This window comes from Chionomys nivalis, chromosome 21, assembly GCF_950005125.1.
Source record: "Chionomys nivalis chromosome 21, mChiNiv1.1, whole genome shotgun sequence".
Lineage (NCBI taxonomy): Eukaryota > Metazoa > Chordata > Mammalia > Rodentia > Cricetidae > Chionomys > Chionomys nivalis.
In genome coordinates, this window is record NC_080106.1 from 10,770,259 (window position 1) to 10,785,121 (window position 14,863).

Here is a 14,863-nt window from a genome sequence, read left to right on the forward strand (position 1 = left end):
ATCAAGATTATTAATGTTATTCTTCATTCTTTGCACAGGTGCATGCATGCATGTATACACATGTGGCATGTGTGTGCACGTGCACACACAAACAAAAGCACATATGGACACTTTTGAAAATCAGTGTGCCTTTTACATTAAGAGCATTTTCAATTTTGGTATTTTATTTTGTTATAAAGCACATGTGGTCTGGTGGTTGGATGGCTGAGTGGTTAAGATCACTTGCTTCTGGCACGCATACTGGTTGACCTCACAGCTGCCTGTAACTCCAGCTCCCGGGGATTTGATTTTCTCTTCTCATCTCTGAAGGCACCTGTACTCACTTGGCACATACCCCCACACCGACAAACACATATGAATATGCTTTAAATAAAATTAATCCCCAAAATTTTATTTCCTCAGTTGTACTAGCTGTATCTCTAGTGATGGCTGGTCACCTATGGTTTGCAGCTGCCACCCTGGGCGATACAGGCATAGAGTATTCAGTGATGTTGTCTTATTCCAACGGACTGCAGAACCCTATTCATAGTAACAGGAAGTGAGGGTGAGGGGAATGTGCCTGCACAGAGGGAAGAGTTCAAAGACATGCAAATACGAGAGGCATGTGTATAAGGTGAATGAAGAAAAAAATCCCTGAGGCTCGTTTCAAGGAGAAATTTTGAGCAATGAGCCTCTGGGCATCTTAGAGCTTCTGATTTCTAATTCTTTACTATTCTCTAGCTGGCGATAAGTTCGAGCCATTGAATAAAACTACTCATTGCCTAACACTGGGGAGTTAGGCAGGCAGGTATGTATGTATGTATGTATGTAGATAGACAGACAGACAGACAGACAGATAGATATAGAGATAGACAATAGATAGATGATGGATAGAGGATAGACAGATGATGGATGAATAGAGATGGTTGGTAAATTAAAAAATAGATGGATGAATAGATAGATTGATGGATAGATAGCTGATAGGTGATAGACAGATGATGTATTAAAGATAGATAGATAGATAGATAGATAGATAGATAGATAGATAGATAGATGAACAGATAGATTGATGGGTATAAAGATGGTGGATATATAGATGAACAGATAGATGTAAAATTCTGTGGAGTTCTTGTTGTGTGGGATAAAGGGTATGGAACAAGAGCATTAAAGGGTAGAGGACTGATGGTTCATTATGTACAATAAATCAGACAATAGGATTGAACAAGTTATTTAAGGAGAGAAGAGAGCATGGGGCTGGAAATTTAGACTTTGCTTGTGGTTCAGCTCTGGAGAATATCGCTTAGAACCCATGGGTTCTCAGAGGAAGACAAAGATCTAGGAACTGCTAAACGGAGCAAGACATATTCAGTCCCAGAGTCCATGGACTCCTGGCTCCTACGTACGTGCGTTAAGTGGGTACGTAAGAGCACAGTGAGCACGTGGATATAGGGAAAGGGCTGGTAAACCGTATGTCCAGACCTGCGTGAGACACTCGGGACTATGGTAAATTCCACTCATGTATGAGACATGCTCATGACACAGTCAAAGCAGAGTCTTCTCTGGGCAGTTTCCACGCTTTGGTCTAATGATCTATGCTGATCCTCATATGGAGAACACACGGCTCAATGACATATTTCCTCCTTCTTGGGTTACAGATGCCCTTCCCAATGTCCATTCTACTAATTTATGGGAGTGTAAAAAAGGATTTTCAGTAAAATGCACTTCCATTGGCTTTGATGGAAAGGGTCCGCGATGAAAGTGGAATCCCTAATAAGCATTTCATAAATGCCTTGTCTTTCAAACTCAATATAAAACAGAATAAAATACATCTCGCAAAGACCTCCATGCTGCCGTGCAGATTTAAAGTCCCCTGCTCTCAATCAATTGGGCCTAAGAACTCAAAAACCTCTAAAGATGCAGTAAAATATTTATCAGCAGAACTTGGTGAAATTGAGAAATTATTTATGGGGCAAATTCTGGAAAAGTCACATTTTGGAGGGGGAGGGGAGACAGTACATGTTGAGTAGACCACATGTTCCACTCACACACGACCCCAGCTCCTTCTTTCTGCGGAGAATTCAAGGGAGGAAGCGTCCTTAGGACTGCGGGGTATTTTCCTCTTTCCTCAGAAATAAGAGGGTTTCTATGGCAGGTTTCACAGGGAAGAGCCCAAAACAAGGAGGAAGATGCATTTCCTGATGGCCGGGTGTCTTCCTCTTGTCTTTCCAAAGTATGTGGGTGCATTCTACCTGTGTGCTCCCAACCAGCTGATTCAACAAGCAAGTGTGACAGAGGGTCATGGCTATCCAGGATGCACTCTAGGATGGGAAAGGGGTCTCCAGACTACCCATGTCCTAGTAATCTGGCAACTCGCAATCTCATAATTATTTGCTGGGCAGGTGAGTTATGCATCAGTCACACTGAGCCTATAGCCTCGGGCATTCCTATGTAACCTTTCTGTGGGTCGACAGTCCTCCATGGCATGGGATAAATGAGGAAACCCTCCACCCAGGGCTCATCCACCTCAGCACCTTTCTCACGATGGTTTTGTCCTTCAGCAGAACTAAAAGCTTTCCAGGAGACAATGGTGCACGTTCTGATTTTCCGAGGGAGGAGCTAAGGTGTGTTCTCCACAGCCATAGCTATCACTAGCTTTCAGTACCAGAGTCACAACCCACTAACTAGGTTCTAATATGAGCAACCTCTAGCATGGCCACCTAGAACGTTCCCATTTACACTGGTTATCTGGATATAAGTGTAAGCAAATCCTTTCTCACTTAAAACAGTCCAGATTGGTACAATGAATGGCACTGACACGGTATAGTTCTCTTTAGTCCCACACAATCCTCCGTCAGTCTCTTTCTAGGCAATTTCCCCAAGCATCTTTCCTATCAATTAGAGGGCAGCTGGGGCCAGCCTAGACTGAAAGTGAATGAATGAATGAATGAATGAATGAATGAACAAATGAGCATGAAGCTATCCAGAAACAATATTTATTGCCCCTTTAATTGCACCAAAGGCAATTTTGTTTTTCAGTTGAGGACCCCTCTCGGCTCACCGTGGACAGAATCTCAACCTAGATCCTCTACAAAGTGACAGCTTTCCCACTCGTGATGGGAATACTAACATCTAAATCTCCCAAACTTCCTGGTGCTTCGTGCAAAGTAACTATCTTGCAAAAAGTCTGCCTTTGCTTTGTAGCCCCTGAAGGAAGTTATTTTCCTGACCTGGCCTGCTTGGTTTAATCTTTGATCTCGTTCTTTCCTTTCTGTCTTCTACTTTACCTCCATCAGCGCTACCTGCATCTGTCAGGCTATTCTCTACAGAGGGATGGGAGAATACAGAGGCCTTCAGAGACTGCCGGGCATGGACCAAGGAGGATCTCTGGCCTCCACGTGTCACTGTCTTCTGAATCTCTCTGGGTTAGTGCACCTCTGGCTTTAGTATTGCATATCAGATCACAGTCTAGGATGTTCCTATTTGAAGAAAAGATTCAGTGGTATGCTGGTTTGAATGGGAAGGTTTAGAAGGGGTGGTCTTGCCGGACGAAGTGTCACCAGATGAAGTCTCCAGTCACTTCTACTCCTCTCTCACTGTTTCAGGCTTGGGTTGAAAGACCTGAGTGCTCAGCTCCCTGTCCCTGGCCAATACTTGCTCACTGCTTGCTGCCGCACTTCCCTGCTATGCTGGACTCTTCTCCCTCTGGAACTGGAAGCCCAGATAAACTCTTCTAGAAGTTGCTTCTGATCATGGTGTTTTATCCAGCAACAGAAAGTAACAAAACTAGTAGCTATTAAGGAAGACCCTTGGTTCATTTTGGATTCCCTCCCCCCAAGTGAACCCTGAAACAAGTCTTTTATTGTGGTCACTTTATTCAGAAGGTAGCGAGGCTACTCCTAGCTAAGTATCAATACTCAATGTGTGTGGCTAGATCAAACTCCATACAGGAGAGCCTAGAAACTGAGGATCACAGTCTCAGGAGCATCTTATCCAAAAGGAAGGATGAGGAGTATGTTCCCCAACACTCCTTGTTTGCCTTGGGTTCTGCTTCATGTGTGGATGAAAAAGTCTTCTAGCAAGCTGACCCAGAGCAGCTATACATGTAGTGTTAACTCTATGGTGGAGTTCCCTGGGAAAACTCAGGACATTGACGGATTCTGCGCCTGATATAAACACTTTGCTAGCAGGTTTTCCTGATCTTTCCCCATCTCAGTTCCTGAGTTAACTTTTTTGTGTTCCTTAGAGGCCCAGTGTGCTTGGTGTCTGTGAGTAAGTACTCTTGCTGCCCAGGAGGAAAAGTCCCTGAAATTCTACCTAGTTTGTGTCAACCAGCATATATCGAGTATCAGCTATAAGGCACCATGGGAAGACCTGGGGAACTTAATGGCAGTGGAAATAGACAGGATCCTTGATCTTCTAGGATTGGAGATGCATAGCAAATACTACTGCCTATTCATGGTTTGTCTGGCACTCCACTAAGCCCTTTCTTGTCATGACATTAATTTCTTATGACAAGAATTCCACAGAGATCCTCTTCTAACATGCCAAGTAGGGGAATGAGACTCTAAGAGATGAAGCAACTGGTCAAGTCACACAGTGAGTTAGCAACTGGGACCAGCTTCCTGTCATCTTGCCTCTTGTCTAATATGTGCAGGGGCTGCTCACACCAATCTGAGCCCTCTCCTGTGGGATGGGAGGCTCTTGCCGACGGGCACCGTGATGGCTGACTTGAGTAATCAATTTGATGCACCTGAGAAGACGGACCCTCAAATAAAGAATTGCCTCCATCAGATTGGCTTGCAGCCACTTCCGTGGGGTCATTTGCTCAACTGTTAATGGATACAGGAGGGCCCAGCACACTGAGAGTGGTGCCATCCCTAGGCAGGTGGTATTGGGCTACGTGCAAAAGAAGTGGCTGAACAAGCCAGGGGCAGAAAGATAGTAAGCAGCATTCCTCTGTGGTCTGTGCTTCAAATGCCTTTCCTAGCTTCTCTCAAAGGTGATCTGTGGCATGTAAGTGTGAGCCAATTTCACCCCTTCCTCCTTCTGGTTTTATCACAGCCACAGAAATCAATCTAGAACAGGCACAGGCGCTCTCTTTTCAAACGGCTTCTTAATGAAGTGTTTGGTTTTGACATGTACTGAAGTATAGGAGGCATTGACAAGGGCATCAATGGATATCTGGCATGTAATAAAGGATTTTTTTTTTTTACTAAATTGTGAGTGTTGGGATGTAGCTGGAAAGCATTCAAGAGCTTGCTGTAAAATTCTAAAAGCTGGTTTTGGCTGGCCTATGCCTGTGTTCCTCACTCTGGCCACACATCACACCTCACTGGGGTCTTTTAAATAACACCTATGCATGGTTCTGAGCATCAGCCTGGAGTGTGTGTCTCTGGTACCTGGGTTAAGTGTCTTTGGGGATTGTGATGTATGGTCACAGGTGAAAATTCTATCTTTCCTTTAGGGTACCTAAAAAGGGCACAGGCTTAGGTCCTGCTGCTATTTAGATAGGGCTTGTGTATGGCCACCCAATGCTTCACCTACTAGAACGTAAATGTCATTGCAAGGCACTAAGACTGTAGACACCATCTGAGTATGGGGTTTGAAGCCATACCCTTGACATGTGACTAAAATTAAGTAAGGTTCCTAGGCTAGAACCCCCATAATAGACCGCTGGTGGTAGAATTAGAAGAGGAGCTGTTGGAGGAATTGCACTGTCTGCACTCAGTAAAGTGCTTGCCTTGTGATCACAAAGGCCTGAATGTGATCCAAAGACCCCATATTGAAAAGAAAGGCAGTAATGGTACAATCGCAGTCCTTGGGAGGCAGAGACAGGCATATCCCTAGGGTTCACTGGCCAGCCAGCCTAGCCTACTCAATGAGTCTAGACCAGTGAGAGGCCTTGTCTCAAAAACACAGAGTAGATGGTGCTTGGTGGGACAACCCAAGGTTCTTCTCTGGACTCCATATGCGTACATGTACCCCACATACCTGCACAAAAGTACAGCCATACACATGAGAGTATGAATGTATGGATACACATTAAATAAGAGAGGCAGAGAAACTAGACAGTATGCACATGTGTGCTGCCTCTTTTTCATCCACGGCTCCTCATGCTTCTTCAGGACTCTGCTCACTGAGCCATCACCTGATGCCAGCACTGGGTCCTTCACAACTATGGCTATGAGTTAAACAATCTTCTTTTCTCTTTAAAGCAGCCTGACTCTGCTATTTCATGACTGTAATGAAAACATAGTACCACGGGTCTCCAAATTTATTAAAGATGTGGGGATTAGTCCCTTGGCAAGCAGAGCCCTGATTCTGTGGGAATGTAGTGTAGGTGTATGACAGTGGCCAAGGCTGTCCAGAGGGACAGAATTTGTCACAACTCACTGCCATCCATTCCAAGCTACTCTGTTTTCTGTGTGTCATGGAAAGTATTAAAATGTGGTACATTTACACAATGGAGTACTACATGGTTGTAAAAAATAAAGACATCTTGAAATTTGCAGGCAAATAGATGGATCTAGAAAAAACCATATTGAGAGAGGCAATCCAGACCAAGAAAGACAAATATCACATGTACTCGATCCTAAGTGGCTTTTGAACATAAAGCAAGGAAAAACCAACCTACAATCCACAACCCCAGAGAAACTAAGCAACAAAGAGGATGCTAAGAGAGACATACAAGGATCTACATAGGAAGAAGAAAAATACAAGATCTCTGATGGAGGAAGGTCATTGGCTAATAAAGAAACTGCCTTGGCCCATTTGATTGGCCAGCCTTTAGGTGGGTGGAGTAAACAGAATAGAATGCTGGGAGGAAGAGGAAGTAAGCTCAAATGCAGGGCAGCTCCTCTGAGAGACAGATGCCATGCTCTCCTCTCCAGAGCAGGCACAATGAAGCTCCGACCCAGGATGGACATAGGCTAGAATCTTTCCGGTAAGCGCACCTTGGGGTGCTACACACATGAATAGAAATGGGCCAAGCAGTGTTTAAAAGAATACAATGCATGTGTTGTTATTTCGGGTATAAAGCTAACCATGCGGGAGCCGGGCTGTGGGAAGAGGCCCGCAGCTCACACTACAGATCTCCTGAGTAAACTGGAGTGTGGGGGTCACTGGAGAGGGTAGATGGGGGTAAGGGAAGGGAAAAAATGCATAGCTCAATAAAAACAATAAAAAATAAGGCACTGCCCAAAATTTTAAAAAATGTTCATTAAACTTCCTAAAGTGGAAAAAAAGAAAGTATTTGCTAAAAGAGATACATCTTTGGCACAATAATAGTTTAAAATGAGAAGTATATATCAATCATCAGAATAATTGGTTATTACTGCTTTTAATTTTCAGTAGAAATAGAATCTCAATGGTCTAGGACACGCTTATCTCTTGTTCAGACTGTGCCCCCCCTTACTGGGTCTCTTTGCTCCCACTCCTACTTTCTATTCTGTCTCCACAGATTATTCCCTACCACGAAGCCAGGGTCTCTAACATATACACACTGCCCTGGCAGAGCTTCCAGGTTCAGTCACTGTAGACTATGATCAAATCCCAACTCCAAGGCCTCTAAGACAGATCACCTCTAAGATCTTGCAGAGGTCCTCTGGCCATTCTCTCCCTGGCTCACTGTACTGCAAGCCCCTAGCATCTGCTCCTTAGAAGTACTTCATCTCTCCCCACCTCAGGCCTTTGGACACATATCTCTGTACCAAGACACCATGGACCTGGCTTTCCCACGGGTGTCCTTATCCTTCCAGTCTCCCCTCGGATTTCCCAAACCTCAGCTGCTGTCAGCCACCTTTGTGACCATTTCCTGCCTCCAATTCCTCCGGCTTGTATGTACTCTTTGCTTTCTTCCTCTGGTCGCTATGTTTTTGTTTTGAACAGCCATTGTTATATGCCAAAATTTTCCTATTAAGTTGCATACATGCCCACTCCCCTCCTAGAAGACAAGCTGGATTCTTTGCTAGTTATGCTGTATTTACCCCATCTTGATGGGACTGTGGCATCAAACAGGCTTTCTGTTTTCACCTGGTGAGCAAGTTACTAAAGCCATAGATCCTGGCATTGAGATGACTCATACAAGCCAGCAGCCATGTTCTAGCTGCATATTCAGCAAGAAATAGTAACAGATTCAAATCTGAATCTCTGCATAGACATTTCTGTGGGGGCAGGAGGTACTGATGCGTGTTCTGTGTAATTTACTTGAGGCCACTGTTCTGGATGAGACTCCTGTACGAGATCCGATAGGGCAGAGAAAGACAGAATTGAGTCACTCGTAGCGAGGTACACATAATCAGAGTGATTTAAAATGGTTCAGATTTCTGAAAACCAGGACATTCACAGCAACCAATTATGGATGACTCAATACATTTCACCCAGTGGGTCAAAGATGCCTCTCTGCTTTGTTCCTTAAGGTAAATTACTCTGAAACAACATAATCACTTTAGTCCTCGCTCCCCCTCATCCCAGGTAAAGCCAGTCCCTTCTGCCAGCTCAGCAGAGAGCCCTTCTAGTTCATAGACAGGACATGGCCTGAGTCCTGAATCACCAAAACAGATAGTCAGATCATTAAATTCAATTTGCTGATTTCTTTCTTTCTCTCTTTCTATCTATCTTTTTTTTCCTGTTTTGATGCAATGTACCATCAGTACTATGGTCCATTTAACAGTGGCCATTTTCTCCCGGCGACTTTGCACTTCAGTCTCAAGCAGCAGGTCTGCGGATCTAGTCAGTGTGGTTGAGTTTCTGTAATCTGGCTTTGTTTCTGGGAAGCTGTCCCGACAGTGAACTTGGACTGACACATTTTAAAAACAGGACTTTAGAAAACCAACCTAACAAACAAAAAACCCACAAATCTCAACACACAGCTGTCCGCCTGTCCCCTGGATCAGCTACAAAGACGAAGCAGCCGGCTGTTAACCAATGACTTCTTAGAATATCACTTCAAAATTATCTTTTACTATGTAGATCCCACAATTGTGACATATGGCTGCCACTTTCTCACAGTCGTTTTTCTTCTTCACTGTGAAAATGATTGCTGAACTTCTGTCTTGATAAGATCATTTTGACCTCTTACCATGCAGTAATGGAGGCCAGTTCCAGCTAATCACAACGGTTACAGCCTGCTTGTCTTGGGCATGCTCATCCCCTAATAGAAACACTCTGTACCATTTGTCCTTTGTTCAACTTACCTTGCCAACATCTCTGGGGAAGGGCTGTCTCTGGTTCTCTGGGATCAAGATGGGAGACACCACAATGGACCTCTTTTGTCTCGGGACAGGAGATGTCCTTGCAAATTTAAATATATCCTAAAAGAGAACACAAGATGAACTGACTAAGGTCTCCCCTAAATGGGAAAGTATCAGCCCACCCTGGGCTCTATGCTTTGTTGTGAAGGACACAACTGTCTAGACATTGTCAATTTTATTCTATCAAATATCTTTAGAACAACCAAGTGCATGGTTGGAATTGCGCAAAAGTTGACACCATGATTCACAATGACAATTATTAGGCCAGTTAATTCCAACTTCTGAATTATCTACCTAAATGTCACATTGGATTTGTACACCCTTCATTCTGTATAAACTGGTCTTAATCTGCCAAAAAGGTGGGAGTCATCTGGTCAACAACCAATTTCCAGCCATAAGCATGGCTCCCCGCATGGCCAGCTAGAGGGTTAGGGGTGAAGAACAGTGAATGACATTTTCACATTTGCTTCCAGGCCTCATGAAGATATGGGTGATGTTTGCATACTCCATGATCAGGAGTGCCTTTGGGGACACATATTCCAAGGAAGTGTCCCTGTTTCACTTACTGCAGGCACTGTCACAAGTTTTACATCTAAAAAAAATCACTGTAATTAATTCTTGGAGAATTTCTACTATGTATTTTGATTATGTTCACCCCCAACTCCTCCCAGATCTTCCTTCACCTCCTGAGTCCCCAACTTCATGTCTTTTTTTTTTTTAAATTCAAAAACCCATTGGCTCCAATTTGAGGGGTTACACCTTTTTAATTCAAGAGCTGTAATCTACAAAGGAAATTTAATCATTATTTTACATCAAGGGCTAATGTCACATTACGTAAAAAGAAGGAAACATAAAAATAAACATACAGAGACCCACAACATTATTAAGTTTAAGTTAGAAACCGTTGCCTGCCTACAGAGAGGTAAGAGAGGGGAGAGAAAAGCTAGAGGGGGGGAGCACAACCTTGATCTAATTAGAGGGCTGGAGAAAAATGAGCTGAAAACAGAGTACCACTTTTAATATGTAAATCAATCTCATCAAATACCACATGCTAATTAAAATGATCTTCTGCATCATCAGGAGCGAATACCTCAGACTTCAATGCCATAGTGCGTTCCCATCAAGACAATGTGGTACATAAAAACTTCACAGCATCACTAGCCCTTGGCCCATAACACTGTGTGTGTGTGTATGTGTGTGTATATGTATTTGTGTATATGTGTGTGTATGTGTGTGTGTGTATGTGTGTTTATGTGTGTGCATGTGAACCTGCATTTATTAGTTTTAAGAGAAAACATACATAGGAAAGTCAAACAAGACAAAAACCAGCTAAAGCTTTTGAACACCTCCACAAACATCCACACTGTCGATTTTTCTTGGGATATCGACTAGCAGTCTTGGGAAAAGCCATCGGGCAATATTTGGTTATCAAGAGCCTCACAAATATCCACAACCCCTCCCTCTATGATTCCATTCTCAGAATACACCTGGGTGCTTAGCTCAAAGGAAGAAGAAAACCATGCAGAAGAACCCTTACTGAGGCAGGACACGCGAAAGGCAAAAGTACAAACCAGTCCAGTGCTGAGCAGCAAGGATAAGATTAAACACGAGCCTAGTGGGGGGAGAGCACACCCCAAGCCCTTCCACAGAATGCTAGAGTAGCAATACAGCGAGTGTGAATTGGCCAACATGGGTGCACTTAATGTGTGCTGGCCCTTACATTTACAAAACCCTCCCAGTAAATCCGTATCTCTCTTTGGCCAATGGAGAAAGTTTGGACAGACTATGTAGGAATTACCCCCAATTACATTTGCCTAATGAGGAGAGATAATGAATATCACCAACTATATTCCTAGAGAGCACCCTGTTGTATCCGTTCCAGATTACATGACTGTCACACAAGAAGAACATAAAAATATAAACTAAGGAGTCTACATAAAATGTGGTTGGTTTACCAAAATGGTGTTTCTAAGCTGAGAAAAAAAAATGAAGCTAGATCAGGCCACTTCACAGACCAGAATAATTGTTGCAAACCTATCAAAACCTTTTTCTTTGCCATAAGTTAGTTTTCCAAGAGAAGATGTGAGCTGGTATTTAGTGGGGCATATATTCAGTTCTGCACAATGGAAGGCATCCTGGAATTGGAGCAGGCAGCAGTGTAAATGCCTTTCATACCATTGCCCTGTGTACTTGGAACCGCGAGACATGCTATGTGGACTAGGTCCTGTGGAAGAGCAAAAGCGCTCTTAACCTCTGAGCCATTTCTCCAGCCCCGCTTACAAAAGTGGTTCAATTGGAAAAGCATTTCCCTTGCAAGCACAGAGAGACTTCAATTTGATCTCCAGACCACACTTTAAAATAAGGCTGGAGCAAGAGTCGTCACTGGGGAGTGGAGACAGGAGGATCGCTGAGAATCACTGGCTGGGAGATGCTGTCTCAGAGGAGCTGGACATCGTTCAGGATGGTAACACTCAAGGTTATCCTGTGGCCTTCACATGCATATGCACACACATGTGCACTTGTGTACCATGCATACACAAACACACACAAATGTGTGCATGAGAATGACGGTTGGTTTCTAGGATGACAATAGTTTCCGCAGGCAGGCAAAGACAGAACACTGGATTCTCTCTCTCTCTCTCTCTCTCTCTCTCTCTCTCTCTCTCTCTCTCTCTCTCTCTCTCTCTCCCCTCTCCCTCTCCCTCTCTCTCCCTCACCTCCCTCCCTTGTGGTGTGTGTGTGTGTGTGTCTATTTATGAATGACAGTGGAAAGAACTAGCAAAGAGGCCAAAGATTCTGCTGCTTTACTGGGGACAACAGAAAAAAGGGACATATGTAAAATATGGGATACATGCAAATCTCATTTACAATTAAGAAAACCAACAACTTCAAGAGCCGCACATGAGTGAATGCGTAGGACAGCCCTGTGTGGAGATTTAAGGCACCATGCATATGTAAGGGCTGGGTGATTCAGAGCTGTAATAGAGCCACAGAGACCTCCGTTCATTATGGCAGCGTGTGTGTAAATGTGTCCAAAGTGATGACAAAGCACCCTGTGTCCTCAGTAACAAACTTTCCATTGTTTGTGATGAAGGGCTCACTTGTGTCAGCAAGCCTGCTAGGGGCGATGCCATTGTTCTGGGTGCCTCTCCCCGCCAGCCCTGTGCCCGCTCCTGCTAGCCCGTTCTTCCCAGCACACCAGTCATTAGGGATGCAGTACCCAGTCCACCTCTCACCTCTCCCAGCTCCCCGGATGCAGGGGGTAGGCACAGTAGTGCCAACCCAGACGTAAAAAGCCAGAGCAAAGATGTGGGACTCGAAGGGTCAGCGTGCATGTAGAGTTGCTTCACGCGCCTGTGTGCCGACTCTGAGGGTCCCTTAGCAGTGCCTGGAGAGAGAAACTGGGCGAGGCAGCCTTCTTCCTCCCATTCCTAAACACCTTGGCCTTTATTTCACCTTCCAGGGGCCGTTGCTCTGCCTTTGTCAGTTATGCGTGTGTGTCAGCAAAGAACGGTGCGATTGTGTCTCTCTGGGTTCTCTGAAGCCAGGTACCTCCATCACTCCTTGCTTGTTAGGGAATTATCTTGTCATAGGAGGACATAGAATTTTCGTTCAAGGTAGGGGAAAATGATGATGGCCGGTGAGGTCCTGGGACGGCATGAAGCCATGCAACCACTGGAGACTGAGGCAGCCACCATTGTCAAGGGCTGTTGGTGCCCAACAAGAGTAAATGGGTAGAGGCCATCATTGCTCCGAGCTTCTAAGAGCGTGTGCTTTCTAGAAACAATAACTAGTGACGTCACAAACAACATTTCTAGTAAGGAAAGCCGTTGATAAGATACTTTGGTCACATAACTGTCACCCTGAAACTGGGGGCAGGGGAGTGTCAGGGAGGGATATGGGTGGGAGAACCATGGCCAAAGAGCATCATACACTCACGTGATGGTATCCTTCTGAAATCTAGTACCACCTATAACAAATAGATCACCATTTAAGCAAGAGAACAGAAACTGAGAATTTCCAGTGACTTTAGGCAGATCAATATCTTGCTGAAATCATTTAAATATTTGTTTGGTGACCCCCTGCCCAAAAGTGACCGTTGTGGAAATGACATATTTTGCCACACTTTAGCCAGCTGGACACGTGAGCTATTGCTCTGGGTGACATCAAATGGTGAGAGTTGGTGAGAGCTGGGAGACCCCAGTGAGATCCTTGTCCTGAGAGACCTGTTCAAGAAGAACCCTTGCCGGTTGCCACATTGGTGTCATTACTCTTGGCCAGGCATTCTTAGATCATTACTTGGGAAATTGATAATTTATCTAGTTTTAGATGGTATTCATTAGAGAAGGATATATTTACTTCAATTCCTTGTGTTCCTTTCATTTTCATGTAATAAACGATATACCACAATATTAAGAAGTGAATGTATGAGTAAACACTCTCATGTGCGTGGCTGAACAACCAAGCATCAAACATGGAGCGCTGATGAGGTACATTTCCAGGGTCCTAGGACTGTGATGTTGGACTTTGGTATATACATTTAGGAGGGAGAGGAAGTTGCTGCAACCAAAACAGTCAATGACACAAAGAAGTTACAGGTTTTTCGGTGGGTGTTTGGGATTTGAGTGGTGACTCTAGAAGTTTCTACTCAGAAAAAATCCTTTAAAAACACAACCTACCCCTCACTAATATTGTATAAGTGCAGGCATGACCAATGGTGAAGTCCCCAGCACCACCGAGGCAGGGAAGGCCCTGATAGTGGCTCTTGATAGTGTTGCTGACCTCAGCAGGTGCGGTCCCTCCTGGACCCTGACCTCTTCTGCATGACCAACTCCATCTGTGCTTCCGCTCTCCACTCTTGTCTCAAACATCAGTTCAAGATTCTTTCTCCAGGAAAAGGGATGCAAGGAAGGGGCCTGGGGATGAACAAAAGAAGGCAGGGGGACAGAAGGAAAAGGCAGACCAGTATTGGTGGGGGCGGGAAAGCAGAGAGAGCAGGCAGCCTGAGAGAGTTTGAAGAGGGTGGGGAAGGGGATGCCAGGCCTGTCCAGCACAGTAGCAGCTCCCCAGTCACCAGGAGAATCCTCTGCATGACCTGTATGGGGGTGTGAACCCTGAAGTCCACCCCAGCTCAGTCTCTGTTCCCTGATGCTCATTATACCAAGCCCAGCGCTATGTTCTAAAAGTTGGCCTTACAACTCAAAATGAAAGGACCACAGCAACGGGCCCTAGATGTTGTTTCTAAACAGCCGATTTCCTCACATCCGAGCTGCCGGTTGAAAAATAATCCAAAGGCTCCGGCTTCAGATAAAAATTTGCCAAACAACACATCCAGGACACAATTGCCTCTGAAATATTTCATGAAGCAGGAAAATAACAACCCAATCAAGCCCGGCTCGTTCCACTGGAGGTGAAAAATGTTTTAAGCATATTTAGATTCTTTAGTCAGAAGTCCATTGAACCACGTGCAGTGGTGATGAGGATATAATGGAAAGAATTTTCCTCAATCTACTCTGGCATTGATGAAATATTCATGCTAAATAGCTACTCCTCAGCACCTGGAGGGATCCGCTAGTGCTTTACAAATGGGCTTGTTTTCCTAATACACACAGAGCCCCTTGCCTCGACAGCTG

The 14,863-nt window shown here is 44.5% G+C and overlaps 1 protein-coding gene across 1 annotated transcript in view; it reads right to left on the reverse strand.

The window, feature by feature from the left end:
- Cdh13 (cadherin 13) overlaps positions 1–14,863 on the reverse strand; it is a 940,941-nt gene that overhangs the window by 484,468 nt on the left and 441,610 nt on the right. The window contains exon 4 of the mRNA XM_057754115.1: positions 9,174–9,290. Coding sequence (XP_057610098.1) covers positions 9,174–9,290 — 117 coding nt within the window. The remainder of the gene's footprint in view (positions 1–9,173; positions 9,291–14,863) is intronic.